General features: G+C 43.9%; 1 protein-coding gene across 1 annotated transcript; it reads left to right on the top strand.

Annotated features, from left to right (window-relative positions):
* The first annotated feature begins 1,142 nt into the window (after positions 1-1,142).
* On the top strand, positions 1,143-25,936 carry prima1 (proline rich membrane anchor 1). Its single transcript, XM_084700180.1, has 4 exons — positions 1,143-1,577; positions 3,832-3,982; positions 16,847-16,973; positions 23,300-25,936. The coding sequence occupies exons 1-4, from the start codon at positions 1,485-1,487 to the stop codon at positions 23,397-23,399; spliced, it is 471 nt and encodes a 156-aa protein (XP_084556306.1). The 5' UTR covers positions 1,143-1,484; the 3' UTR covers positions 23,400-25,936.
* Positions 25,937-26,703: the final 767 nt, after the last annotated feature.

Genomic DNA, 26,703 nt, shown 5'->3' with positions numbered 1-26,703 from the left:
AATCAAACCAACAACCTTCTGATTAATAGCCCTTCTCCCTAACCACTCAGCCATCTGACCCCTTTTTAATTACAGGAGGTTGCTGTTTCTGTGTGCTCATCAAGTGCAAAACCACAGTATGTGAATTGCACATTGAGCAATTATGATATGATTGTCACTGGAACTTCAAATCAACTTTTATTTAACTAATGGTCGTTGATGTACATATCACATTTGTACATTCAGATTTCCAGATGCAGACACCCATTTTCAGACAGATTTCCCAAAACATTTAAAATTGTGTGACTAAAATTGAAAATATAGCTTCATCTTGTACTCCACACATTCGAACGCTCAATGCAAGTGCTGATGTACATGCTTTCCAATGTAACTGCAAGAAACCCTGTACAAATACCTCACATCTCTCCCACACCCATACACACACGTGCGCACAAAAAGTCTATCAATCTCTTTCTCTCTCTTTCTCTCTCTTTCTCTCTCTTTCTCTCTCTTTCTCTCTCTCTCTCTCTCTCTCTCTCTCTCTCTCTCTCTCTCTCTCTCTCTCTCTCTCTCTCTCTCTCTCTCTCTCTCAAACACACACAGACATCATTCGTCAGCGTGCGCACAGGCACATAGCGAGACGCAGTCTCCAAGCCTCTCTCACAAACCTTAAAGTATTCTTCACTGAGGTAGCTCAGTGTGTGTGTGTGTGTGTGTGTGTGTGTGGTGGTGGTGGACCTACCCAAGCAATTTGCAGATGCCCATCATATCAGGCAAACTGGACAGTGATACCCGCGCCACAACCGCTCGATCGTCTACAGTTCCTTCTCGGACATGTTATTACGCACTTTGCCTTGGGTCAGCGTGTATACATTTAATTGCAATTCGTTTTTAACAGAATGACCATTTTTTTCAACATCGCATTTACGCACGGGATTTCCTCACTCGTTTTCAACCATGTGTCTGAAGAGGAGGCAGTGTCAGAACACTGACTTCTAATATTGTCTGCATCCATAAAAACTAAGACATTAAACTGAGGAGCAACGTCACTTTATACTGTAACGAAATATTCATTGAAATGCAAATTTGAGATACGTGGCGTGCGTTAATGATCAGGACCTCCAACTTTTGTCGCGCATTCACTGATGCTAGCCAAGGGATGACTCTAAATAAGCGACATTCACCTAAATTAGACAAACCACTGAAACCGAAGAACTTTGGACTTGAACAGATGTAGATCCCGACCGGTGGTCTCAACTTTAAAGTATTATAATGAACCAGGGCGTACGTATGCCGAGGGAATGTTGTTTCAAGCTCTCTCATGCTACTACTACCAATTTTGAAAACTGGACAACAATGTACCAGATTTCCTTTTCGGAAACGCCCGACAGAGACTTTGCGGTCAAACCTGGAAGATTGGATTAAGTTTTTTATTTAAACAAACCACGATCGTGCGTCCCACACTTGTTTCCGTGACACGAGGGCTGTGAGAAGAACAAGGAGTAATGCTGGTCCGAGGGATATTGCCGCTTACTTTGGGGTTTTCGCCTTTTATGTTGGGACACTGCTTTCTAACATCATTTTTACTTTTATTTCAGGTGGGTAGACGATTATATAACCACTGTTCTTCCTAATCATTTGTTATGCGCCAAATCGAAATCTGTAAGCGTATGAAAATAGAGAGATTATTTTTACATTCGTGGTAATAGTCATCCCAGAGACAAGTTATGCTGTTTATGTTAACCGTCTACCTATGGATTTGAGTGTCTTGACCTAATTCATGTGAATAATTTATGGTTATGCCAATTTATCTGTCTTGGTATAAAATGTATATTGCCTATGCGTGTGTGTCTAGCCTTGAAGGCTGAGTGCATGCTTGTCAGTGACAGAGAGACAGATACCCCCCCACACACACCCTTCCCTACACATACACACACACACCTTGTTACCATAATCATCCAGTTCAGTATAATGAATTGTCAGTACAGTGTTGTTTAAGGTACTCTGCACAAAGTTATTTGTGTATTAGTGAAAGTCTAAAGTCAGACTTTAGAATGTTTACAATAGGTTGATTTGGGTGCATGGACATTCATTTTGAGGAGCAAAACTGTCTGTGGGAACTTGACTGAATTTGCAAGCGAGCAAAGGAGACAATGCACAAATGCACAGACATCCTTTGCAGTCATGACTATCGTGATGCGGGGGAAGGCTTGAATGGTGATGGTGGTCTGGTTTGGAATAGTGGAGTGTGCTCATGTTGTGTGAGAGTGCTAGGACTTTGCAGGCGTGGGCAGGGGAGCTTCAGCTCGTGGTGTCCCAGCTAGCTCGTTCTACCCACCACAACTCCATGTAGAGGCCCCAAGCTCTTTGTTCCACAAGGTTGCCCACCAGGCTCACCCATGGGGGAGGCAGGGTCAGAGTTCATCCTGAGGGGACTGAGTTGTGGGTGGGCATCCCTCTCTCACCAGCTGCGAGTCCTGTTTTCCCTCTCTCTCTCACCCTCCTCGGAAGTGGGTGGGAAACTCCTCTCCACCATGAGTGTGGAAAGAGACACAGAGTCTGTGTGTGTGTGTGTTTGAGTGTGTGTCTGTGTGTGGTGTGTGTCTGTGGGTTTTGTCTACGTGTACACACGTGTCTGAGTTCCTGCGCGTCTCATGTGTGTCACGCGTTTTTGTCCACTTCAGTCAAAAGGGAGTTTGTGCCATGCACGTTCCGAGTGTGTGCACGTGCGCGCGAGTGGGACGGAGGGCGCGCGTGTCCGCATGACAGCACAACCACAGAATGTGGGAGGCTCCGGGTTCAGGTGCGGCGTAGCGGGAGGGGGGCCTCATCTGGGCCTGGAAGCGGGACACACAGCTGCAGCCGAGGGCTGGATCTCCCACTGCGTCCTCGCTGGATACTCATGAAACGCCTTCAGCCAGTTTGAAGCCCTCCTCCCCATCTACGCTCTCTCCCATCTTGAACAAGCCCAAATAAGTACCGTACGACGGGCTCGGTTTTCAACGGGCCTGGTGCGCGTGGAGGTCCCTTCCGCTGTCCTGGTGTCGCAAAAGTTCAGCGTCGTCCAAGCTCAACCCAAACGAAGACCAGAGCATGTTTGTACTTGTCTTTTTGGTCCACATCAAGAACCAGTGCCGGGGGTTGGGGTAGGTCGCAGTCGTCTTACCTGATTGCCTCTAACGCCCAATCCCCCCCCCCCCTCCCACCCCCACCACCACCTCTCTCTCTCTGTCCCTCTCTTTCTGCCTCTCTCTCTCTGTCCCTCTCTCTCTCTGTCCCTCTCTCTCTGTCCCTCTCTTTCTGCCTGTCTCTCTCTGTCCCTCTCTTTCTGCTTCTCTCTCTGTCCCTCTCTCTCTGTCCCTCTCTCTCTGTCCCTCTCTCTCTCTGTCCCTCTCTCTCTCTGTCCCTCTCTGTCTGTCCCTCTCTCTTTCCGTCCCTCTCTCTTTCCGTCCCTCTCTCTCTGTCCCTCTCTCTCTCTGTCCCCCTCTCTCTCTGTCCCCCTCTCTCTCTGTCCCTCTCTCTCTCTGTCCCTCTCTCTCTCTGTCCCTTTCTCTCTGTCCCTCTCTCTCTCTGTCCCTCTCTCTCCCTGTCCCTCTCTGTCTGTCCCTCTCTCTTTCTGTCCCTCTCTCTGTCCCTCTCTCTCTGTCCCTCTCTCTCTCTGTCCCCCTCTCTCTCTGTCCCCCTCTCTCTCTGTCCCTCTCTCTCTCTGTCCCTCTCTCTCTCTGTCCCTCTCTCTCTGTCCCTCTCTCGTCCCTCTCTCGTCTCTCTCTCTCTCTCTGTCCCTCTCTCTCTCTGTCCCTCTCTTTCTGCCTCTCTCTCCTGCTCCGTCCCACCTGTCTCTGTCCTCTGTAGTTCACTCAGGGAGAGCTCCAAAGGTCGTGCGCGCGGGCCGTCACGGAGAGGGTGGGCGAGAGCTGCCAGCTGGCGTGCCAGTGTAGACCGTACCCTCCCCTGCCGCCGCCGCCCCCGCCTCCACTTCCTCCCAGACTGCTGGTCGTCACTGGTGAGTATGGCCGTTTAGATATCCTCTCTTCCTGGAAAGTCTTCTTAAGTGTTACATGTTGCGAACGTGGTCGGTGTATTATTGACACATTGTAAGTGACCCACCTAGTAGGCTGTAAAGTGTTTTCATAGGATTCATATCCCATGTAGATTTCACTTTTGCTTGATAGGTTTTTCAGTAACACTTTACATTAGGGTTACATTAACAATGTCACTAAGCATCAGTACCTACTACCTACAGTTACACCACTGTAGTTATGTAGGAACAGCTGTGTACTTAATTACAGTTTGGCAGTACAAGTTATTGCACAAGTGAAACTTGATATGTGGCCTTCCAGGGGTATGTTATAGTGGATGTTAATGTTGATCTTGCTGCGGTAACCCAACCTTCAACTGCCCCTTCACGACATCCACTAACCCCTTACAACCCTGCCCCATACTGTGCTTCTCACGCCTTCGTAATGACATAAAGCTAATGCTTCATGCCATTTAATTACTAAGCACTTCCTATATAACAATTATGTTGTACATAGCTACTGTATATGTAACAGTACATATACAGTAGCTATGTAGTTACATTGCCATTATTTCTTATTTGACTTAGTAATCATTCCCAGATGGTTAGTAGCTGGAAGTTACTGACCGTTGCTATATGATTCTGATTCACGTGGCTGATATCTTGAAGTGTCTGCTCTGACTCTAATCCAACCCATTTCAAACTGTCTGACTTTGTACACAATAACTTTGTAAAACCAGAATATTGTGTCGGATAACGACACTCCAAAAGTGGCCATCTTTTGACTTGTAGTAGCTCTGCTCATCTCAGGGTCTGGCTTCTATCCTCCCTTGGCCTCTCCTATGCCCCGTTAATGGGTGCTGCACCTCCAACACTGCCACGTTTCTGCCCTGTGTTTTGTAGATACAGTGCTGGTGGAGGTGGATGAGAAAGTGATGGACTATCTTCTCATAGTGTTTTGAGATATTTCTCAGGATGTCGTGTGGCAAGTGTGTTAACGAACAGTACACCACAATCCCCAATTTCGAAGGATAATTGGATGATGACCTTGACTAATGCTGGCATAAACAAGAAGTGTTGTTCTTTAATTTAGTTAATTTAGTTAATTATGTTTAAAAAAGTTTGGAACCACTTAAATATCTTCTGTCTCACCTACTTCCCGCCTTACTCAGTTCACTACTTAATACATTCCAGAATAGTCACAGAGAATATATAGTGAGCTGTAGCAGTGAGCTCCCTCTCTCGTCACTTCCACCTAAATCAGCATTTCCTTAGCCCAGGCAAAATGGATAAGCAATCGCACCACAGGATGCCTTAAAGGCCCACGTTTGGATCATTCCAGCCACAGGCGGTTATGCAAATGTCTTCTACAGCAGGGATATTTCATATGCATCGACCTGACTGTGCACATGAGTTTTGAAGATATGGGTTGATCCATACGTGCTACGATACTTGCGTTTGATGACGCGGCTAGGAAGGCTGCCAGGGAGGGAGTGAAGCCTGGGATGTGGTGTCCTGGTGGGGATACATGACGCGGTCAGAGACAACGAGTAACAGTGAACTCCAAAGAAACACTTCTAGAGCTAAAGAGGTTTGTCATTGGCTGATGACAGCTGAGCAAATCAGCTCATTGGTTCTGAAACTGGCCACCTCGGCCCCAGGTTTGAGTTGTGACCCCAGCCATAAAGTAGGTGGCTGTTAGCGTTGACACACAGCTCCATCCAGTTTATTACAAGAGGTTTAGATTTGAAATATGTCAATGTCTAGCCGGGTCATGTCTCTAGCCTGTCTTTTGGCCTAAGACACTATAGATCAAGAAAATGTCCTTGGAATATAGCCTGGTAAAGCTACCGAGATCAATTTGCCCTAATGCTTTCTGAAGTTAGCTCATTCGAAGCTGTTGTTTAAACCTTGAGAAATATACAGCCAATATATGACATGCCACTGATGGCTAGACCGACAGGAAGATTCTTTATTTAAATGGACGTCCTCTTTTAGACTCATGCTGTCTCCTCACTCAGAGTCACTTGTTGTTCAGCCCACTTTGTAGTTCTGTTCGGTTTAAACTTTGCAGAAATGCTGCAAATTCACATTGTCATGTATTTCTATGCATCTATTTGTTAATGGATAGTTTTTGTGTTGGGAAACTACTGTAGTGCCAATTCATGCAGTATGACCACACTGAAATGGTAAAATGCTACCAGTGTGACTGTAGCTATGCAGTTATTAATAAGGTTGGGTGATAGACACTACAATATGTGATAGATAGAAGATCTAGCAGGAGACAAAACACACAAACAGTAAGTCAATTCAAATCAAATCAAATGTATTTGTATAGTCTTTTTACACGCAAGCATGTCACAGAGGGCTTTACATATGCCCATAGAACTACCCCTCAACCAACCTAAACCTTCAAGAAAGAAAAGGAAAAACTCAGAGAAAAATTCCCAACGGGAGAAAAAAATGGAAGAAACCTTGGGAGGAGCAATTCAGAGAGGGATCCCCTCCTCAAGAGACGGTTGGTGAGAGAGAGGAGTAGAACACATGCTAAACATAGTCATACAGTGTCAATGGGTTTTGAAACACCAAAATCCATTGTTCGGCTATTATAAGAAATCAAAGAAACCCCTTGAGCTTTTGATAAACAACCAGTAAGCATTATTTGGCAAAGTAAGAAAATGAAAAGCTCATTTTTGGAAATACCGGTTAGGCGATGGCAAGGAGCACCTTTGAATGTCCCTGTGCTGGCATAATGAGAAAATGAGGAAAGCACTAGAAAAAAGGAAGGGCTTAAAAAAGAAAGGATTTTAACTGTGAGCGACCAGAGCTACTTAGCCCTGACTGTATTCAATCCTACAGCCATCCTCCAAAAATGGAGGATTAAAACTGAAGTTTGGTGCAGGCTACAGCACATTTTAACATCCAATGTGACTTCCAGTACAGTACAGTGCGGCCTGCTTGCTCCGAGGGAATGTGCTTTGTCATGCACGCGGTCTAGCTCTCCCGGCTGAGGAATGAGTGCATCCCCTTGGGTGACCACAGAAACCTCACCAGAGTTCTCCACTCAAATAAACGAGAGCGCGTCTACGCGTGGCGGCCACCTCATATCCCACTATTCCCCCCCCACCCCCCACCCCCCACCCCTTCAGATCTAAGTGGGAGCAGTGAGGCAGCAACTTCCATTGTATGGCATAGGCGTAGTTAGATCATAGAAGCGCGGAGGCCTGTTATTGTTGTGTTACCAGCGCCACAAGCCTGAAAATAGACAGTAGATACTAAGACAGATCCTAGTTCAAACCTCTAGCAGACTGGTCATTTTTTGCTCAATGCAGACAGTCTGTAAAAAGGCTTTTGTTCTGTTTTATTGCCAGAGGGTATTGTATTCAAGACTACTGAAAGTCCTTATGCCATTTGTCACAGACAGATGTGTTTTATGTAAATATCCATAAAAGTGGTCACCAAAATATAGATACCGATCTGGGTTTGTTTTAACCTGGTGGTGAAATGATATCCACTAAAGTATGTGCTTAATCAGTTGTGTTCCACAGTGGGAATATTAAGTTACCCATTTCAAAGGAAATATATTTATAGCTCAGTATATATTTAGACACCTTCAATAAACGTTGGTATTTGTATCCCAAAAAAGCACAGATTTAAGTCAAAGCACATGGATCACAAATGTATCTTTCTCACCTTTCAAAATAAAAGTCTGGTCTTTGAACAACATGTAAGCCATTTATATTTAGCCAATCTTTTCTTTGAGCATTTGTTGTACAGGACCAAATTAAGAATTGTTTGGCATTAAGTGTTTGAAATACATAGTCACCCTTCAACTCTCGCTTCTTTTCAATTAGTCTAAAACCCACCAGTACCTTGAAATCCATCCCCTTTGGCCCCGTTTGAGGAATGATGAGACTTGAGATGCGTGTATAAGTACCGGTGTGACGCACATTGCTTTGATATGACAAGTGCTCTTCTTTACGTGTCAGCCCACTCCCACGAAGGCCTGTCGTCTTTCCTCTCTACTCTGTCAGTCAAGGTTAGGGAGGAGAGACACTGTGTGTCTGTGTATTTTGTGTACATACAAACATGTGCAAGTGATAGTAAGAGAGAATGTTTAAGTGTGATGTTTTTGTGTCTAGGCAGTGTGCTGTATGTGTTTATGTTCTGTCACTGAGAGGGTGACAGAGGAGGGATGGTGTGTGTATGTGTGTAGCCTTTTTGTATGTCCGGAAGGCTGTTTGGGCTTTGCAAGTGTTCATACGCCTGTTTATGCAAATTCCGACCATGTCAAGAACGATTAGGCACTCTTCTCGTGTAGGAAGTAATTACTTATGGCTAAAGCAGAATTTGCCTTGTATGCCAACAAGCTGCTATTTCTTTTCTTTTTTTCTCTTTTCCTCTTTCGGGGTGGGGGTTGAGGGTGTGAAGAGTTTTCTCCTACATCTAATATGGCGCAGCTGTTTCTTCTCCAAATCAGTCAGGTGCTGCCGTCCCTGGCTGTCCGGACGGAAAATCAATTCTAAACATGCATGAGTTGTTTGAGTGCCGGATGCAGATAGTTATCTTATCCGTTTTCATTGCTTTACTGTAACCGATTGATGAATATCACCCTCCTTCCTATCATTTTTCCCTGCTGAATTATTCAGCGGTGCGCATAAAGGACAACGATCCCATACCTGCAGCTAAGTGGAAACTAGAAAAATACAGAAGTGGAAAATTGTCTTGCATTAGCGAGGGGAGATAACATTGCACGCTAACACCACACTAAAAAGGCTGCAGCGATGCCGTTACGCAATACGCAACTCAGACACTGTTTGCGGTGGAGGAGTTTCAAATGAAGTGACTGGAACCCACGTGGCTTGATCCCAATCCTTGCTGTGTGTTGACGTACGGCCCACGACCCCAAAGTGGTTCGCTTATGTGGGATGGATGTGCTGTGCGCACACACGAGCGCCAATATCTGTCAGCAGTACCACTACTGGCAAGGTGTAATCTCTGTCGTGCCTGCTTACATAAATGCATAAGAAGCCCTGGAGAGTACAGCCGTTTCTGGCTTGGCAGCGCTGTTGCTGGTTTTCGTTAGTATCTGCTATATTGTTAGTGTCTCTTAAGATACGGCCGACTCATTATCTTCTGTGAGCTGTCCCTCGGAGTAAAGGCAAAACATGTCACAAATGAGCAACTGCAATGCTAGTGATGGCACTTTGCCTTAAGTTGCTTATGCAGAATGCAACATCCTACTTGTGTTTCAAACGATGACTGTATAATTGATCATCTCTCCGCACTGATTACTGTCATATGGTCATATTCATTTGAAAGGGTTCCAGTGTAACCACAGAAGCAGTACAACTTTTAGATCAGTTATGAATATAGGTTTGACACAGTGTAGGCCACAAGGGGAACCATGTTGTGTATTCCACTGTCGGTTTCAACTGGGGAAAAGGGTGTTTGTCAAATGTGAACAAGATGATCATTCATACTAACCTGACATCATAACAAACACAGATTCAAACACGCAGGGAGTCAGGTGGCTGAGCGGTTATGGAATTGGGCTAGTAATCCAAACGTTGCTGGTTCGATATCCAGCCATGCAAAATGACGTTGTGTCCTTGGGCAAGGCACTTCACTCTACTTTCCTTGGGGGGAATGTCCCTGTACTTACTGTAAGTCGCTCTGGATAAGAGCGTCTGCTAAATGACTATATGTATTAAGTAGTAGTATTAGCTACCTCTCTCTTTACATGCATCAACTGGTTAAGGTTAGGGTTTGAAATATACTGTAGAGTATAGTATAGATCAGTTTGTGATTTGTAATGTTGAAATTAGTTGAGGGTTTATAGACCATCAATAGGGGTCCCTCAAAATAAAGTATAACTCAATGTGGCAATGATGAAATGCTGTACACAGTCCTCTACTATCAAGTCAGGTGGAAGGTATCCAAGGAAATGAACAAATTCATAATCGTTTATAACAAACTTTAGATGATTGAGGATTATTACGAGATGTATGACTCATTAAATGACCAACAAACAATATCAATTAATTTAAACTGTTTGTTGATAATTACATGTAATTACATGTTTCAAAGTGTGTAGGAGGACTGCTAACTATAAACTGTATGCCTCGAAGTGTCAGTGAAGGCTGCCTGATATCATAAGTTATTTTCTTTTTGTCAATTCTTCCATCTCTATTCCTTTCTTACTTGTTCTATTTGTTATTTTTTGATCATTTAATACCCATATCTCCCCCTTTCCCCCCAATGTCGGGGCCATTTAGTTCATTTTTGTAGCATGTCATACTCATTATTTCACTTAGTCTAACGGTGGCCCTGCTATCCGTCCACACTTGGCGTGACACCTATAAAGGTTTCCCCTTTTCTCAATCCCCCTAAAAGGCTGAAGACACCAGGCCGCCCATGAACTCGGACAAGTCCGTCCTTTGGCAGGGACATGGTGTTTGTCTGTATCAAGTGACTCAACTGTAAACGTGCTTATTTGGGATCAAAAGAGTGTCTGTCGAAGACAAGACAGGGATGAATAAACACGCATAGAGAATATACCAGATCTCCTCAGGGGCTGACAGCAGAACCCTTGTAACTAGACTGTGTGGAGTTTGTCCATGATGGCGGAAATGGTGAGCAACGTACTGTGCACTTTAAGAAGAAAGTAAGCTACCACTTGAAAACCCCATTCCCTTTCTGTACAGTCCTGGTATGTTAATAGTAGCTAGTGAAAAGCTGGTTCAAGCGTTTCTCCAAGATAGCTTTGAACTGACTTTCCATTCATGTCAGCATGCCCAGCCTGTCTTCTGAAGGGAAGGACAAGTTAGGAGATGCCCGAATGTTTTCCAGGTCCCTGTCTCTCCATAACATTGTCTTCATTAGATTCAACCGACTCAGCCCACTCCAACTGTTAGAATCTTGAAATACATAATGAACGTGTGAGTCTACCTGTGCCCAGAGACTTTTGTGAAATAAGAAGTTAGATAAGCGTCCAGAGGGCAACTTCCTTATGGTCCACTGCCACACAGCAGGGTGAATCTCTTTAGTAAGCAGTGCATTGGACTGGCCCCTTTCCAGCACTATCACTTTAATTAAAGCAGGATTTAAGAGGTGAGCCAGGGATTTGACTGAGCAAACAGTCTATATATTTCCTGCTGCACCAGTCAGACGCCCAGTCACACCTGAGCGAAGCCTTTTCCTGTTCCTTTTTTTCTATACCATTTCAACAAACAGCCATCTATCAGGTTGAAGAGAAGCCATACAAAATGGAGTTGACAGTTCAAAGCATTGTTGCTTATGGTGGGTTCAAACATTTATTTTTCTCACACATACAATGAAATTCACCAGGGAGTCATGGTTATGCTTTCAGAAAGCTCTGCCCAAGAATCATTACACTTTTAACATGATCTACAAGCAAGTTCATAGGAGAGATCTGCATATTCTATCACTCCACTGACGGTTGGCAAATACTCATTCAAGAGCAGAATACATACATTACATGCCTGGCTATTCACTGCTTCTTTAATTTGGAATTCCTTGCTCATAGTTTGTAAGAAGCACTTTGTAATAAAAGCTCCATATAAATGAATGTGGTAGTTGTACATGCACTGAATGATTTGAATGTCAGGTCTTTTCAAGCGTTCGCTTCATTTGAGTGGATACAGCTGCCCATGGACTACAGAGAGACCTCCCGCCTGTAGCCTGCTTCCTAAATGGGCGAAATGCTCGAGCGAAAAAGTGGCTTCCTAATCCCATATACCATTGATGGGCGACTTTGAAATGATGAGTCTAGTTTCGGCATCTCTGTTCCTTCGTGTGATGACTAAGAAGGTTTGTGAGGCTGGGGGAGGTAGGCTGCAACGCCGCCAGCGCTGTCTTTGGCCTTTGCTCCGCTGCACGCTGGAGAGAGCGTGGAGGAGCCACCCACAAGACCAGAGCCCCCTTGCTTCCATATGTGGGAACCACAGTCACGTTTTTTGACAAAGGTTTCTCGCTTTTTCGCTAACGATCTGTCTCCGCATTAATGATCCACGAAGGAGGAAGAAAGCGTTTCATTGGGAATAATTGTCACGTGCCTTTGATGATTAAACTCGAACCTGAGAACTAGCTCGCTGCTCCATGCAGTAGCTTGCCAATCCCTGAGTAAAAAAACACTGAAGAATCATAGAGACATTTCATACATATAAAAATACCATAGAAATCACAGTTTGATGCGACTCACTGAACTTAGAGAGAGGGGAAAAAATATGAGTTTGACCCGATTCTGGCTCGAAAAGGAATATTCAGTCAGTGTTATGCTGGAACCCAGGGAGAACACGTCCTACTGTAATGTCAAGCAAGCATCCTTTGTTTGCAGGGATGATAGCCTCATCAACATCATCCCAGTCCTGTGGCTGTGACTCAGATTCAGGACCCAGGCCCTGTCAGCTCAATGATCAGTCACCTCCGTCAGGGAGCCAGAGACGAGCTAGGAGCCCTGGGATGGGCGAGTGCCACCGCTGGGGGCGTATCTAGTCCAGCTCCCGCCAACCCTCCAGCCCTCCAGGGCAGATCGACTCCATCCAACAGGCTGCATTCAACCCACTTCAGTTGGCAAAGGGACATTTCTCTAGTTGTGTAATGTTGGCTTTACATTGTGTAATGTTGGCTTTATATTGTGTGTGCTGATTTGTCAAACAGCAGTGTTCCCCTAGGTCAGTAATATTTTTATAGGAGCCATATCAAGTTCATAAATGGTTGTAACTCCAAATCCAGATAATCTGGAATATAAACGTATGAGTTGTGCTAACTTCTCAAAATGTAGTAAATCCGCTCCAAAAATGTAACGCATTCGCTAGGAACCTTGCTTTGTGGTTCATCATCGATAGCTAAAGCAGGAGGATCACAACACTTAACACAAGATGCCCTGCACACGATGTGGAGAAAAAACCCTCTTGTCTGAGTACTGTTGTTGCATTCTGTATCCTGCTGTGTGTTATCAGTCTCTCTGCTTGTGCAATCAGCTGGGCCGGGGCCCCTAACTACATTAACCTTCCAGGGCCAGGTATAAAAATAGCCTAATCTAATAGTCCTGGCTTTCTGGCTGTAGTTGGGGCTGTTGGCCTTTACCGTATGTAGGTACTTGGTTCCTGTCTTGACAAGAGAAGATCTGTCTAAGTCAGAGCTGGAGGAGTATGCACTGCATCATGCCAGAGCTCAGCTCGCTGTTCATAGCGGAGCTGAGACTCAGTGTGTAAGAACCAGGATGTTTGCACTTCATGTAGCGATACGTGGAGAGGGACACACACACACATGCAGACAAACACACACACACACACATACAGTACTTCCACACACCCACATACTGTATACAGGTTGCATACGTGGGGGTGGTACCATGGCACAGTGACTTGCCCTGTCGCCTCACAGCGACAAGGCCCTGGGTTCGATTGCGTCTTGAGGCACTGTTTAGTGTGTGGCTTGCATGTTCTCCCTGTGCTCACAAGGCCTTCCTCAGCCAAAGAACCACAACTAAAAGCATGCAGGACAGATTCCTCTCCTCGCCATGTCCCTGGCCAGGAATGATCCTATCATCTGGTCTTGGCCCCCGGCTTATGTGGCTGATCACTGTGCCTATGTGTGTGTGTGTCACTAATGAATGATAAATACTACATTCCTTCTGCTTCTTCTCGCACTTTGAGATGTTACACCAGCCAATAACAGTGCAACTCCACTCTGGGAGTATTGTCTGGTTTGATTTGTTCTCTCGCTAAACTGTTCCCTGGCAGTTTTGCATCAGACTCAAAGGGGTCATTTTAAGAGCGTGAACAGGAAATGCTCGATGATGTTTAGACCGTGGCTTCCTGGAGCGTACTCAAAAGGATCGGTCCTGTGGGGTACACTCCAAAATAACACAACAGCAGCCAGTAAACATTCTGTCTCTGGCAAGAATGAAGACATGTTGCTTTTGCATCACAGGTGTGAATAGTGGCTGTCCTGTTGCAATACACTATGCAAAGAAAGATAACCCATTAGCTCATGCATAGCAATTGGTAACACTTTACACTAAGGTTATATTTACCAGCAGGTACCGAAATAGCACTACCTATAGTAAAGACAATGTAGGACTTGCCCGATTACTACTAGCCTGATTCCCTAACCGCTCAGCCACCTGACTCCCCTAGTCCCCTAGTAGTATTTACTACTTGGAAGTTAATGTAGTCTTAATGTAAAGTGTTGCCTGGTTGCCTTTGACATGAGTAGTCTTCTTTTCAACGAAACAGAATGCATCTGTTAAAGTGTTAGGAAATAATGAATCAATAGGAAAACTGAGTGTGATGCATCTGCATAGAAAAAACCTCCAATACAAATGTATGTGTAGAAAAAAATATATGTTTATTGCCAGTTCATAGGACTGCTGACAGTGAGGCTGCTAGCCTTTCCCTATCGCTCCCCTACGTTCCCTTCTGTGTGTTTTGCTCGGTCACGTCTTCCCCTGGAGTTGCGTGACAGTCCAATTATCGGGTCCACTCAAGCCAGACGGCTCTGTAGTCCCACAGTTCAACATGACACCGCGGGCGGCCATATTGTTTTGGTGGCGACTGAGGGTGAAGCTAGGGTAGCTGAGGTGGAGGAGTCTGCCGAGGACAGGGCTGGGCATGTGTCACCATCTAACATCTCTCGCTCAACCTTTCCACACACATGTTATATATTAATTCAATTAACATGAATAACATCAATAGCAGTATGTGATATTAATACCAATCATCGTAATACAATTTTCGGAGACACTTGAAGCAAATGACACACAACAAAAATGCACAACACTGAAATTGGATGAAGGGCAGATACATACTGTATTGTTTTGACTTTTGGCATTAAATAATTACGTTGTAAAATGAGTAAATACATGATTCTTCATCCGAGTTTTGAAAAGTTATTGGCCGGATTTCCCAGATTCGTTAAGAAGCTCTTAACGGTAAGATCTTCTTTGGAACGTTCTACGAGCGTTCTTAACGAATCTGGGAAACCCGGCCATTATCTTTTCCGACATTTAGGGGTACATTTTTCCACAAATGAGTTCAACAGAAGAAAAGAGCCTATCTCTGGTGATGCCTGGACTGATCTTAGGGAGTCCGAAAGGTCTAAAGGCAGATGGAGTGCTCATACAGGGTAATGGGAAGAACACGTAAACACAGGTAGCAGGGGGCTAAGCCATGAGGGGGCAGGACATTAGACATCACTGTCTTATCAGGGAGCCAGTGGAGATCACTCAGTATGGGAGTGGTGGGACATGGGCAGAGGGGCAAAATCTCCTCAGTGGTCAAACAGTCCTCTGTTGATCTGGGAATCCGATGGGTAAACCCTCGAGAAGTCACTACAAATAACATGCATTTGGGCACATGCAGAGCCAAGCAGTCATTTATGTGTTGTGCCTGTGTGCTAGTGAGTCCATCAGCGTGCAGTGAACTATGTGAGTGTGCGAGTGAAGGCACGTGTGTGTGTATTTTAGTTTCCATCACCTGGGAACAAAGCCATGGTCACACTTCATGCTGATGGAATGGGCATTGTGCAACTGCAAAAAAGGTTTCCTCATTTCCTGAGTATAGAGCCGTTATTGGCACATAAAATTCTCTTTGATGTATTTGTATCTGTGTATCGTATGTGCGGGAGCCTGCTGTAGATGTGTATGTGACAAAAGTGAGCGACAGGTGTGTTAGTCACAGACAAAATGAAATATCTTCCTCCAACCCCCATTTGTCGTTTATCTGAGGGATCTTATCGTCTGTCACGGATGAGATGGAGATGAATGGCTTCTCTGTCCAGAGCAATGGTTATCATCCTGAGAGTGGGGATCCACAGTGTTCCCGGAAACAATTAACCCAGCCACAGCACTCTGCGGTATCCATCTTAGATACCTTCCAGTCAATACAACATTTATATGGCCACACAAGGACAAGTGGATACATCCTTGATGTCATTTTGTGTTTGAGACATGGATAGAGCACGCACACATCGTGAACGCAAATACAGCAATGTTGAACCTCCGTTCGCTGATTGTAATGAAACTGATGAGAGAGAACCGTCTTGCTTATTGATACTTTTAGTCTATTTTAGGAGGCTGGAAAATAAGATCACTTTGTTTAGAAATAGAAAAGAATTGAAAGTCCTTATCGTTTTTGTCCTTTGTATGAACACCAGCCAGCACACTCAGCTTTCTAGCTGTAGAACATAATAGCACAGCGAGGCCAGCAGCTACTGCCATACATTTGGGGCACCGTTCTAGTGATTGCCGAACAGGCTGCTTCTCCATATGATTGTCTGGGCAATTAAGCTGCGAATGAGCCGTCTCCTTCTGGATAAGCGAGGCCTTTTATGGTTCCATTCGAAAACCATGCTCGATAACGCACAGTGACTTGATAGCTAATTCCCATGAAATAGTAAAAAGCGGATGCAAAGTTTCACAGAAGGCTTAAAGCCTACAAAGTGGCACTGTAGGCTTCAACCCTGCAGGACTGGTAGCCAGCCTGCTGAGCTGGCCCTGGAACCATCCAGAGCGCCACCTACAGATGGGCGGATGAATGGTCTGTGATGGGGGCAATATGCGGGTGCCGTGACAAGGCACTGCAGTTAGAACAACAACTCCAAGTGATACCGTCCCCTTTTTTTTGTCACACTTTTGTCAGAGCTCTGCTTCCAATGCAGCTACCGAAATCGTTGCGAGTGCCCACGTGAGTACGTCTCGGTTAACGGTTCAAAAGGTGACGCGAATGAGCCGTCGCCTTCAGACATATCCACCGTCTCCACTGTGTGTGTTCGTCATTCTTTGGCATGTGACCTTGACCTTTGACCTCTTGTTCTTCGCAGTGGCCCCATCCACGGTGCTGCCCGTGAAGCCATGGTGGAAGGAGATTGTGGTGTTGGGAACGGTGGGCTGTGCCTCTTTTGCCTTCCTCCTGCTGACGGTCATTATCTGCTACAAGGCCATTAAAAGGTAGGCTTCCCCTTCCCGTCTACAGGCTGCCCGTTCATCTCTGGCTCTGTCAGGGATAATGTGGTTTGGTCTGCAAACAAACCACAGGGACTTTGGAGTTGAGAATTGATTAACCTGCCCTAAGATGACTATGTTCTCATTCGACATTATTGATGGACCTGTGATGATTCAGGCTGGAATAGCATCTACACATGTACCCGTACATCTGTCAATTTGTCTCAATACAAATACAGTATATTAGCGTAGGATCATGCAAGAGTTGCTTCTTAGAAGGAATCCTAAATTACTATGTTTAAACCATCCAGTGATCTAATCTTTGTCAGGGATTCTACATGAATGTCATAGTGAATGTATCCCTGTGTGAAACCTGAGAAAAACACAGCTGGAATTATGACATAGCTTCATTGAGAACTCAGTGAATGTTTCAAAGTGAGGCATATCACCACTACCTCAAGCTCTCTGGGAGAGGTTAGGTGCAAAACTGCAGATGACACTCATTGTGCCTTGCTAACGGTAATTCTTGCTCCATTGCCTGAAGGAAATTGGGTGAAAAGATCACCTGGCAGGAACGCAGTATGTCAGTCTTGCACCACTTGGGAGCTTCAACGCAATTCCACTTATGGCAAAGGTTTGACATGGCCCCATTGCAGTCCCAGACCCAATTCATGATTTATGAATTAATTTGACAAGTTTCTCAGCCACGCATGGTATATTTTATACACGCAAAGGGGTTGTATCCTGAAGTTTTTTTGTTTTTTTGTTTCCTGCCTTGTTACAGACTCATGGCTTTTCAGAAGAAATGGTTTGGGTGGTGCTGCCAAGAAGCATCAGTTCAATAGTCGCTATCTTGTGCTCTTATGATACCACACCCTTATGTACTATGGGAAACTATTCCAAGTTAAGCTTTACTACAAATTTTGTGTGTATTTTTTTCAACAATTTACCTCACCTGCAGCACGGTACTATACCTTATTGTGCTTTGGTATCTGTATTGGTTGGTGAAAGTTGATGAACGGATGTGAGAAATATTATTATACATTTTTTCAATTAAAGGACTAATATTATTATTAGCACGGTAAAAGCTCTGCATAAAAACCATGGCAATAGCAATTCTGCTTTTAGCAGACTGCAAAGTAGAACACTTCACCAGTTTTGAGTTTTTATTTCTTTTTTTTCACAGATAGTAGTTTATAGATTTTCAATCGTTTTTATAGCTTCATCAGTGTATAAATATAGAAACTTTGTGTGACAAAAAAACTGCAGTTTCTTATGATTAAACACTGGCTTTTCCCCTCTCTGCAAAAAGTCTACCATATGCTAAGAATAGCTCCACTCTGCTGGTCTGTACTGACTGAAAGTAGATGTTTGTACTGTTTTTAGTACAGTTCTGTTCTTACCTCAGTTGCCTTCATTCATACTGTATGCATACCTTGCAAGTGGAAAGTTATTGAGAAATTCCTCAGACTTCTGGTGAACACAGTCTATTGCCTTGTTGTTGGCCTGTAAATGACGGCTCTCTCTATGATGCCACATTCACTGTGTTTACTACGTGCCGTATTGCATTTCTTACAGACACAGCAATGGAACAGCTAGATGTGCTACAGTAGTTTCTCTGTATCCTTTGGGGGATTTCACATGAAATATAAATGACACGTGTTTCATTTGGTGTTTTTCATTTAAGTATACCCTTCAGCTTAGATTTTTTTTTGTAAATGCAACTTGGATACTGCTTCTTATTATAGAATATGATATCCTGCTCAGTTTCATAATCTGCCCAGTTTATAGTTTGCGTATAATGACGCAAAATAACATTTTGTTGGCATTGTGGCTCTAGTTGAAATGCAAACCGTGTGTAACCATAAGTGTGTATGTTTTTGGGGGAATGTTTGATCAACTATCATGTGCTATCTGCTTGCTGTCCACTGCATGCATCTCTTCTACATGATTTGTATTGACCTGTAATGAAGTGTGAGTCCCCTGAGGTAAATCTACCTCTACAGCAGTTCCCTCAGCCGTCGGCTTTCCCAGAGTGAAAACCAGTTACTGCCAGGGGGGGTCTGGTGAGGAAGGTAACAAACAAACAGGGGAGGAGAGAGGGGACACTTGTAAACCTAACAAAAGCAAATACAAACGTATAGAAGTCAATGTGCCCTGGATTTAAAGACCAGCTTTTGTACAGTAGAAAGCGCGTTACATGCATGAGAAACGTTTGTAGGCAGTGCATTGTGAATGGAAGTCTTCCACTAAAAGGGACCCCTGCTTGAAAATACCTCTGATGATTTTGGCAGCATGATGACCGTTTGGCTGGTAACTGACTAAAGCCATTTTTTCTACCGTTCTCTCTTGTCTCTTCTCAATCCATCCACGAGGAAAATGGAGAGGGTGGGTGAAGAGCAGACACAGGATGGGGATCAGGGTGATAACGGGTTGAGGATCGGGAGGGTGACGGGTTGAGGATCAGGGGGATGACGGGTTGTGTTGGTGGTGGGTTGACTCTCCTAGGTGGCTTACGGTCATGCAGATGTCAAAGTTCAACAGCGAGACCCACATCCTCGAGATCCAAGACTCTTTATGGCAGTTTGGTTGCATGTGAACAAACTAGCATTCCGGTTGTTAGTTTGATTGGTATTCTTGTTCAGATTCGGGCTAAATTCGGTGTTGAAGTTTGTTATCTCCCCCCACTCTCTTCTCTCACCTTAGTTCTCTAACACAGTGGTAACATGCTAACGTGCTTTTCTAGAGATATTAGAACAATAGCCACGCCCACAGAAGTACTCTTTTCATAAGTTTTAACAAAAACAATCTTGCAAACCTAGTACACATAGTTTCCAGAGTGAGAGGGCTCGCTAAAAGATTTTTTTTTCTTCTTCTACTTCAAATATTTATATCCACCTGCAGTGTGTGGTGGAGCCACCTGTCATATGCATATACTACAGGGTCATCTAATATTGATGGAGGTCCAGAGCTAGGCCCATTGAGCCGGGGGGAGGAGGGGGGTGTCAGTGTGAGATCCCTGTGAGGGCCTCAGCTATGTTATTTTGGGCCTGCCGCTCCTCAATGAAACATCTCCAAAGCTCGATCCAGTCCCCAGATGAAGCCATTCTAAGCCCTCCACTCCAAGACACACAGCCTGTGAATGGATAAGAGATGTACAGGTGCGACCAGTGGTATGCTTCTGTGTATGAGTCATGCGGTTACTGTTCGCCCAGCAATGAGCATTCCAAGATGGCTTGTGGCAAGGATGGGGGATAAAAATCTGGTAAAGGATGAGTCCATAAATGGCCTCTTAAGTGGACGCAACAGCAGTAGGTCAGTTTTTCTTATCTTGTCTTTTTATTGTTGTATAAAATTGTGATACTGCATGCAAGCCCGACTAATGTCCCTGAAACCTACTTGTGTGACTATTCTCGCAGCTCCCAAGATTAGTGCAGCATCCCAGGCCACGGACAGGCCACCTCGTATGTTCATTATGTTGATAACATCAGCGTTATCCCACACCTTCCACTCCTGCTGTTGCTGTCACAAAGCAATGCTTCCCTAGAGTGCTGCCATCATTTAGTTGTCATTCCTTAATGTATTTTAAGGATTCTTCTTTGATTGATATAAACCATTGTTGTTGTCCAAGAAAGTATTTAAGGGAAAGATACACACAAGGTATTTACCTTTTTGGTGACTTCAATAATTTTCCCTCAAAAGAAGAGAAGAGCTTGTTGATATTGAGGCAATAACGCACTTGAAAATCAACTGCGCAAAAATGCACTCATGCCCATTAATGGGTCAAAGTAACATGTTCTGCGTAGTTTAAACATGTTTATGTACAGTAAGCAGACAAGTGCACCTATGAATGTTATATTGGGGTTTGATTTGTTTACGATTGCGAGGAAATCTGTGCTTCCACTTCCTTGGGAAGCTACTCAGAGAAGGTCTCCCAGGAAGGGCCTTGGCAAAGAGGTCCATCTACTTCCTATAGATGATCCTAGCTAGGATCTCAGTTACTCAGGTGCCGCAGTCTCCCAAGAATAGAGGATGGAGAAGAAAATAGGTGTGTGTGCGTGTCAGTCTGCGTGCATGTGAGTTTGGTCCGCTGAGTCAAGCGAAAACGGTAAGAGTGACACAGCCACTCTGCTGAAAGAGAGTTTTTGGACTCTCCTCCTGGCGCATTATGTAAGCCCCCGGGGTCCATCGAGGGGACGGGCGTCTGGCAGTGTGCCTGCAAAGAAAGCAAATCATAACATAGAGCCACAACGACAGTGAAAGGGGAGGTGGATGAGCTCACCCCGGGCTGCCAAAATGGATATGTCTCAACCAGAAGCAAAAACAAAGGAGATTATTGCCGTCCAAAACAACTTCACCCCTCATCCCGACACAACTTTGTGACGTGACACGGTTCCCTTTGAAACTGGCAATCTCCTATTCAAAACGTAGACCTCTCAGCCTCTGTCTGTATAGACCTTGATCTGAAATGTCATTGCGTTTGAGTGCCATGTGCCAGTGCTTATGTGGATGCAACTCAGGAACTCACCCAGGGTACCGTCCCACCTTGGGGGGGTCTGAAGGTTGTCAGTCACTCAGTCAGATTTGCACTTTGGTGCTTAAAGGGTTCACGGATGCTGCGAGATACTGCAGGAGAGGATCTCTTCCTGCCAGCGACTGTATATAGTCAGGTTCTGAGCATGACATTGACAGACTGGGTGCTCCTGGTTTGACTCATTGCAATGATCCACCTTGTGGATTGGGGGTGTGACACCTTGAGTGGCTAGATGGTCTGTCTCTGAGAAGACTGTAGGTTCAGGATCTGGGAGTGTGTCCGATGCTTTCCTGCCTGGCTTTCAGCCAATGGTGTTTCTCAGAATTGAACGCCGTAAGTGGTGGTGTTTAGATAACCAATGAATCCAGTGCATAGTTACTCACTCTCTCATCAACATAGCTCTTTACTTAACTCTGTTCCCTGTGGCTGATCACAAAGGCTGATCAGGCCTGGGTAGGCACAGGTGTGTATGTTCACCTTCGACCTTTATTGTTGCAACCGAATGTTCCTGACAAAGGTCGGCAGGAAATGCAGGTAAGCCACAGGTGAGACCCAACAAAATGCTTTGTGCTGCTTGAAATCTTCCTGTGAACGTATCTGCGTATCTGCTGTAGGCTCTCATGCATAGGTGAAAATGTTGTCCATCTAACTATCAACTTTTCTCTCAATCTAAATATCTACCTATCACCACCTATCTGTCTTTCTACCTGTCTAACTTTCACTCTTTCCCTTGGGAAATCAGAAGAGCCAGGATGTTGCCCAGTGTAAACCACACAAGGGAGGGGGGTGTCTTTGTAGGAAAGCCCCCCCCCCCCCCCCCCCGCCCCAGGCGCCTCCACACTCTGCTTTTCACAACAGATGGCCTCCCCACAGGAAGTGTCTCTTCCACCCTTCCCCAAGGACCAGAATTGTGTTTATCACAACAAAGGAGAAACAGCATTCCCCGTTCGTGACCGTATCTGGAATTTAAAGGGGAATACCAAAGTTGTTCGTATGACCTTACCAATATTGAAGACTAACTATATATTGATGGTTACAGCACAGTCTGCAGCATAGTCCGAGGTGGCGTTACCAAGAGACTGATCCCAGAGCCCTTAAAGACCCTATTGGCCCCGTTGATCAAGCTGAATCTTGCCCTCCTTGCCGGGACCTTTAATTGAGTTATTTGTCTGAAAGGGTCACATATCTTGGATCTCTAATTAGGGACGAGGCAGGATGGTTCAGTTGAGTTAGAGGAATAGGAACGCTACACTTACTCACTGTGTCATTAAAGGCGGCAGAAAGTCATTTCGAGAAGAGGATAACTCATTTTGACGACACTCGGCTGCAGTGAATCAGCCTCCGCTTTGGGGATTCTCACTTGCTGTATACGGCCAGGCCAGCTCTCCGCTCTCAAAGCCAGGCAATTCTGATTCATATTTACAAATGAAAGCTGTTAGACTGAAGATTTACATCTATACTGTTTCCAAAGATGTAAACCTTTCAAGGGGAGAGTGTTGATGAGATTTTCCATTTAGAACTCTAACTAAATCAATGCAGTAATTTACAGAGTGCATTTACAGTATGATAAGATATCCCTGAGTAACTGTCTTTCGTTGATGTTGTATGGGATTGTACCCTTTGGTGCTTGGTGTTTGAGCTATTAAACTTGATTTAGAGGTAAGCCAGTGAGTTTCTATGTTTATCTTAGGACTCAAATTTGCAAGAAGGGGGGTTTAAAAAAGCACTTTACAGAATATGTCACATGCATTACCCTGTAAATACTAACATCTGATTCTTTCTTCCACCCTTGTCATAGAAAACCCTTGAGGAAGGAGGAAAATGGTACGAGCCGAGGGGAGTATGCCATGAGCTCACGCACCTTGAAGACGGTGGACACCAACAACACAGGGGTGTAGGAAGTCCACATGTCCAGGAATGATCGCATCAACTCGACCCACTAGAAATGATAAGCGACCTATGTTGAGGTTGAGAATATCGGGCGAACGGTCAATGAGAGATTATGAACTTGCGCGACACTAGCAAGTCATGGGTCAGCCATGTTGGGAATTTTGATAGAATGGGCTGGGGGAAAGCATGGGATTGATATACATTATGTGTTTAGCCGAGGTTTGCAGCACAGCACCCCACAACACACAAATAGGGCTTGGAACCCATCACCAGAAGGCTCATCTAGTGGGACTTTGGTGGGTACTGTGACAGCTTCCAGAAGACAGATAATATGTCTGGCTATACCTAACCCTGAAGACCCCTCAGTGAACAGCAGCAAGACATAAGATGCCGGTGATTAAAAACACGCATGCACTTTCTGTTGAATGCAAAGACTTTTTCCATTTGTCTTTATTAGCACTTCTCAATTTCCAATTCTACCCATGACCCTCTGAACAATGAGAAGAGACAGTGAACAGTGTGGACAGGACAGTGAAAGGAATAAATCCACTCCCTTTGATCGAGTATTTCTTCAATGGAAATGGCGACGGACGGATAACCATAGTCTATAAACCAAATAAGATCGATGAAGTTCCAAAATCATTTGAAATTGTTCTCTTGATGGGTTTTGACATTCGTTTGCTCTCCGACTATGCAATTTGAAAGGAAAAGAGATATCCCAAGATGTGTTCCATATGAATATTGGTAATGAGCATGCCCTTCTGTACATCTACGAAGGTTGTTGTTTTGTGCTTTCCAACGCAGGTCAATGTTTCAGTTGCCAGTGTTTATACTTTATGACGCTTTATGACATAACTTCCTGAGAGTTCATAAGAGCTCCTTAAATCTAGTATATCTACCACCCAGCCCACAAAACTCAGTTAACAGCATTTACTTGACCGTGAACCTCTCCCCAGGGGTTACATTAAATAAGCAACTGAAATGCACGACTGATGTCTAATGTACTGTAAATTGAAACCCATCAAGTAAAACACATGAATTCATCATTATGTGCCCATTACATGCCAGGATCCCTCTAGTAAATGTTTAACACATTTGTCTCAATTCAATTTCTTCAGACGTTTTCTTCCTTTGTCATACGCACGGAGGGTTTCAGGATGTTGCCCTCGTCATTGGCCAACAGTATCTACTCCTGAGTGAGCAGGCAACCAATGTGTTCTTAGAATTTGACCCATTGAATTTATTGTCTCATGTATAAGAACTTAAAAGATATCCCAAGAAATAGCCACATTGCCTACGTTCAAATATTGTAATGTAATGCGGGCTACTGTCTCATTTTGCATAACCTATAAAGGCTTAATAAAGGCTTCGTATAGTAAACCCACTATAAGTAGAAAAATAGATGTTTTCCAAATAATTCATATTTATTAAGATTAGGGTTAGGTTGCATCATACTACAGCAAATGCGATTCAACAAAGGGTTTGTGTTTGGCAGTTTTCCCCCCATTTATGCTATTTTGATTAGCCTATGAAAGATTCATTTGGTATCATGGGATGGGGTTTACCTCATGGGGTCAGAGGTCCTTCCCCCTCCTAGACGTCGATTTGGACAAGAGCGTCTGCCAAATGAACACATTTTCATTAAGTGTGTGAGCTGATGAATTGATCAAATTGGGGCCAATTCCAATAACATCTATGGCAATCCAGTCAATTGTGTTAGCTCACCCAAACCCAACATTGGGAATTACAATTAGCTGTATTCATTTCAATACTTCTCTATAGGTTCTGATGGTTGGAATTAGTGGTATCTAACGCATCTAATTCAGTGAATCTACTATCGTGACGGCCAACTGATACAGTCGGTCAGGTTTTTATCTAGATACTGTTGTGGGAATTTGGGTCTAAATCCTACTAAAACCTTTTTGTTTTACAATTTGTAAAACTTGAGGGAGTAGTCTATAAGTCATCCTTATGATATGGAGCTCCCCATTTCAACAATGAATTGGGTCGTTTGTCAATGCGGCCCTGTACAATGATTGATAAATCGATCTCAATATCATTATTTTGGGTATAGTGCTATGGCACTTGATTTGATAAACACTCCAAGTCAATTACTTAAGTCAGATACAAATGTGGTACTTCAGTAGTCTAAGGTTAATATCCTCAGTGGTTGGATGAAAAAAATATACTGATTCATGATGACTTCACAACGTAGCAAGGGACTTCCTTTCATTGTAGTGATTGATGGATTTTTGGGGAGATACAGTATCTGTAGGGGACAACGTTGTGGACATGCTTAAATGCAAAATATTGATGAGAATCTCAAAGAATGAAATACAAAGGAAGTGTGTATGTATTTTACCCCTTTATTTCCTGTTACTAAATTGTTGGAGGCATACTGTACCTCCCACTTCGGTCCACTTCAAGGCTTAGACTACAGTTAACTCCCCTCCCTGAACATAGTTGTGTATTATATTGTACAAAAATGAGTCTGAAAAATATTGCATGAATGTAAATAGTATCAATATTAAAGATTTGCCTTCTTGACTGTCTACTATGTGTACAGAATAGAGAACATGTTTATAGAATTAAATATATAAAGAGAAAAAGTTGATATGCTAACAATCAGAGTTGTACATGATGTTGTGTGTCTGGAACAAGCCATTAATGTATATTGGAGTAATTAAAGGTTCTTGCACAATGTATGCATCACATACCAAAACATTAAACATATATATTGTGCATTTAACAAATTTAAATTGCAACATGCTGACTTTTTTAGTTTTAAATAAAATTGTACCATTGAATATCATCTGTTGTCATATTTTGTTGTTGTTGTTGAAACTTCCAAGTGACTCAAAGTTCAAGTTTGAAGATGGTTTAAGTTGTAGTAAAAACTGTTTTTTGAATCTTTTGCTTTAGACAGAGTAGTATCATATTACTTGCAAGACATTTTCCACTGTTGCATGCCCAGGCATAGATAAGTCTAGATAACAAACTCTGACAATGACAAAGTTGTGGTATAGAATGTGAAGAGAAAGGAAGTAAACGGACACCCAGCGTTAAGCTGCCAGACACAAATTGATCTTGTTAGATTGTCTCCCATCTTACGGTCTCCTGTACAAAACTCATTCCTCTCTGCCTCTCAAAATGCATAGCCACGTTCTTACAACCACATGTCAATAAAAGACAGCTGAAACATTTGGAATCATATTGGGTGGCTTTTGCTCTACACAGCAAATCAAGCAGCTTATCAGCAATGTGTCAACACGGGCGGACCCTGGAGGTAATATTAAAATCCTTATTAGCTGT

Source organism: Hypomesus nipponensis, chromosome 6 (genome assembly GCF_054491055.1).
Source record: "Hypomesus nipponensis isolate SF chromosome 6, ASM5449105v1, whole genome shotgun sequence".
Classification (NCBI taxonomy): Eukaryota; Metazoa; Chordata; class Actinopteri; order Osmeriformes; family Osmeridae; genus Hypomesus; species Hypomesus nipponensis.
This window is presented reverse-complemented; position numbering and strand designations above follow the sequence as displayed.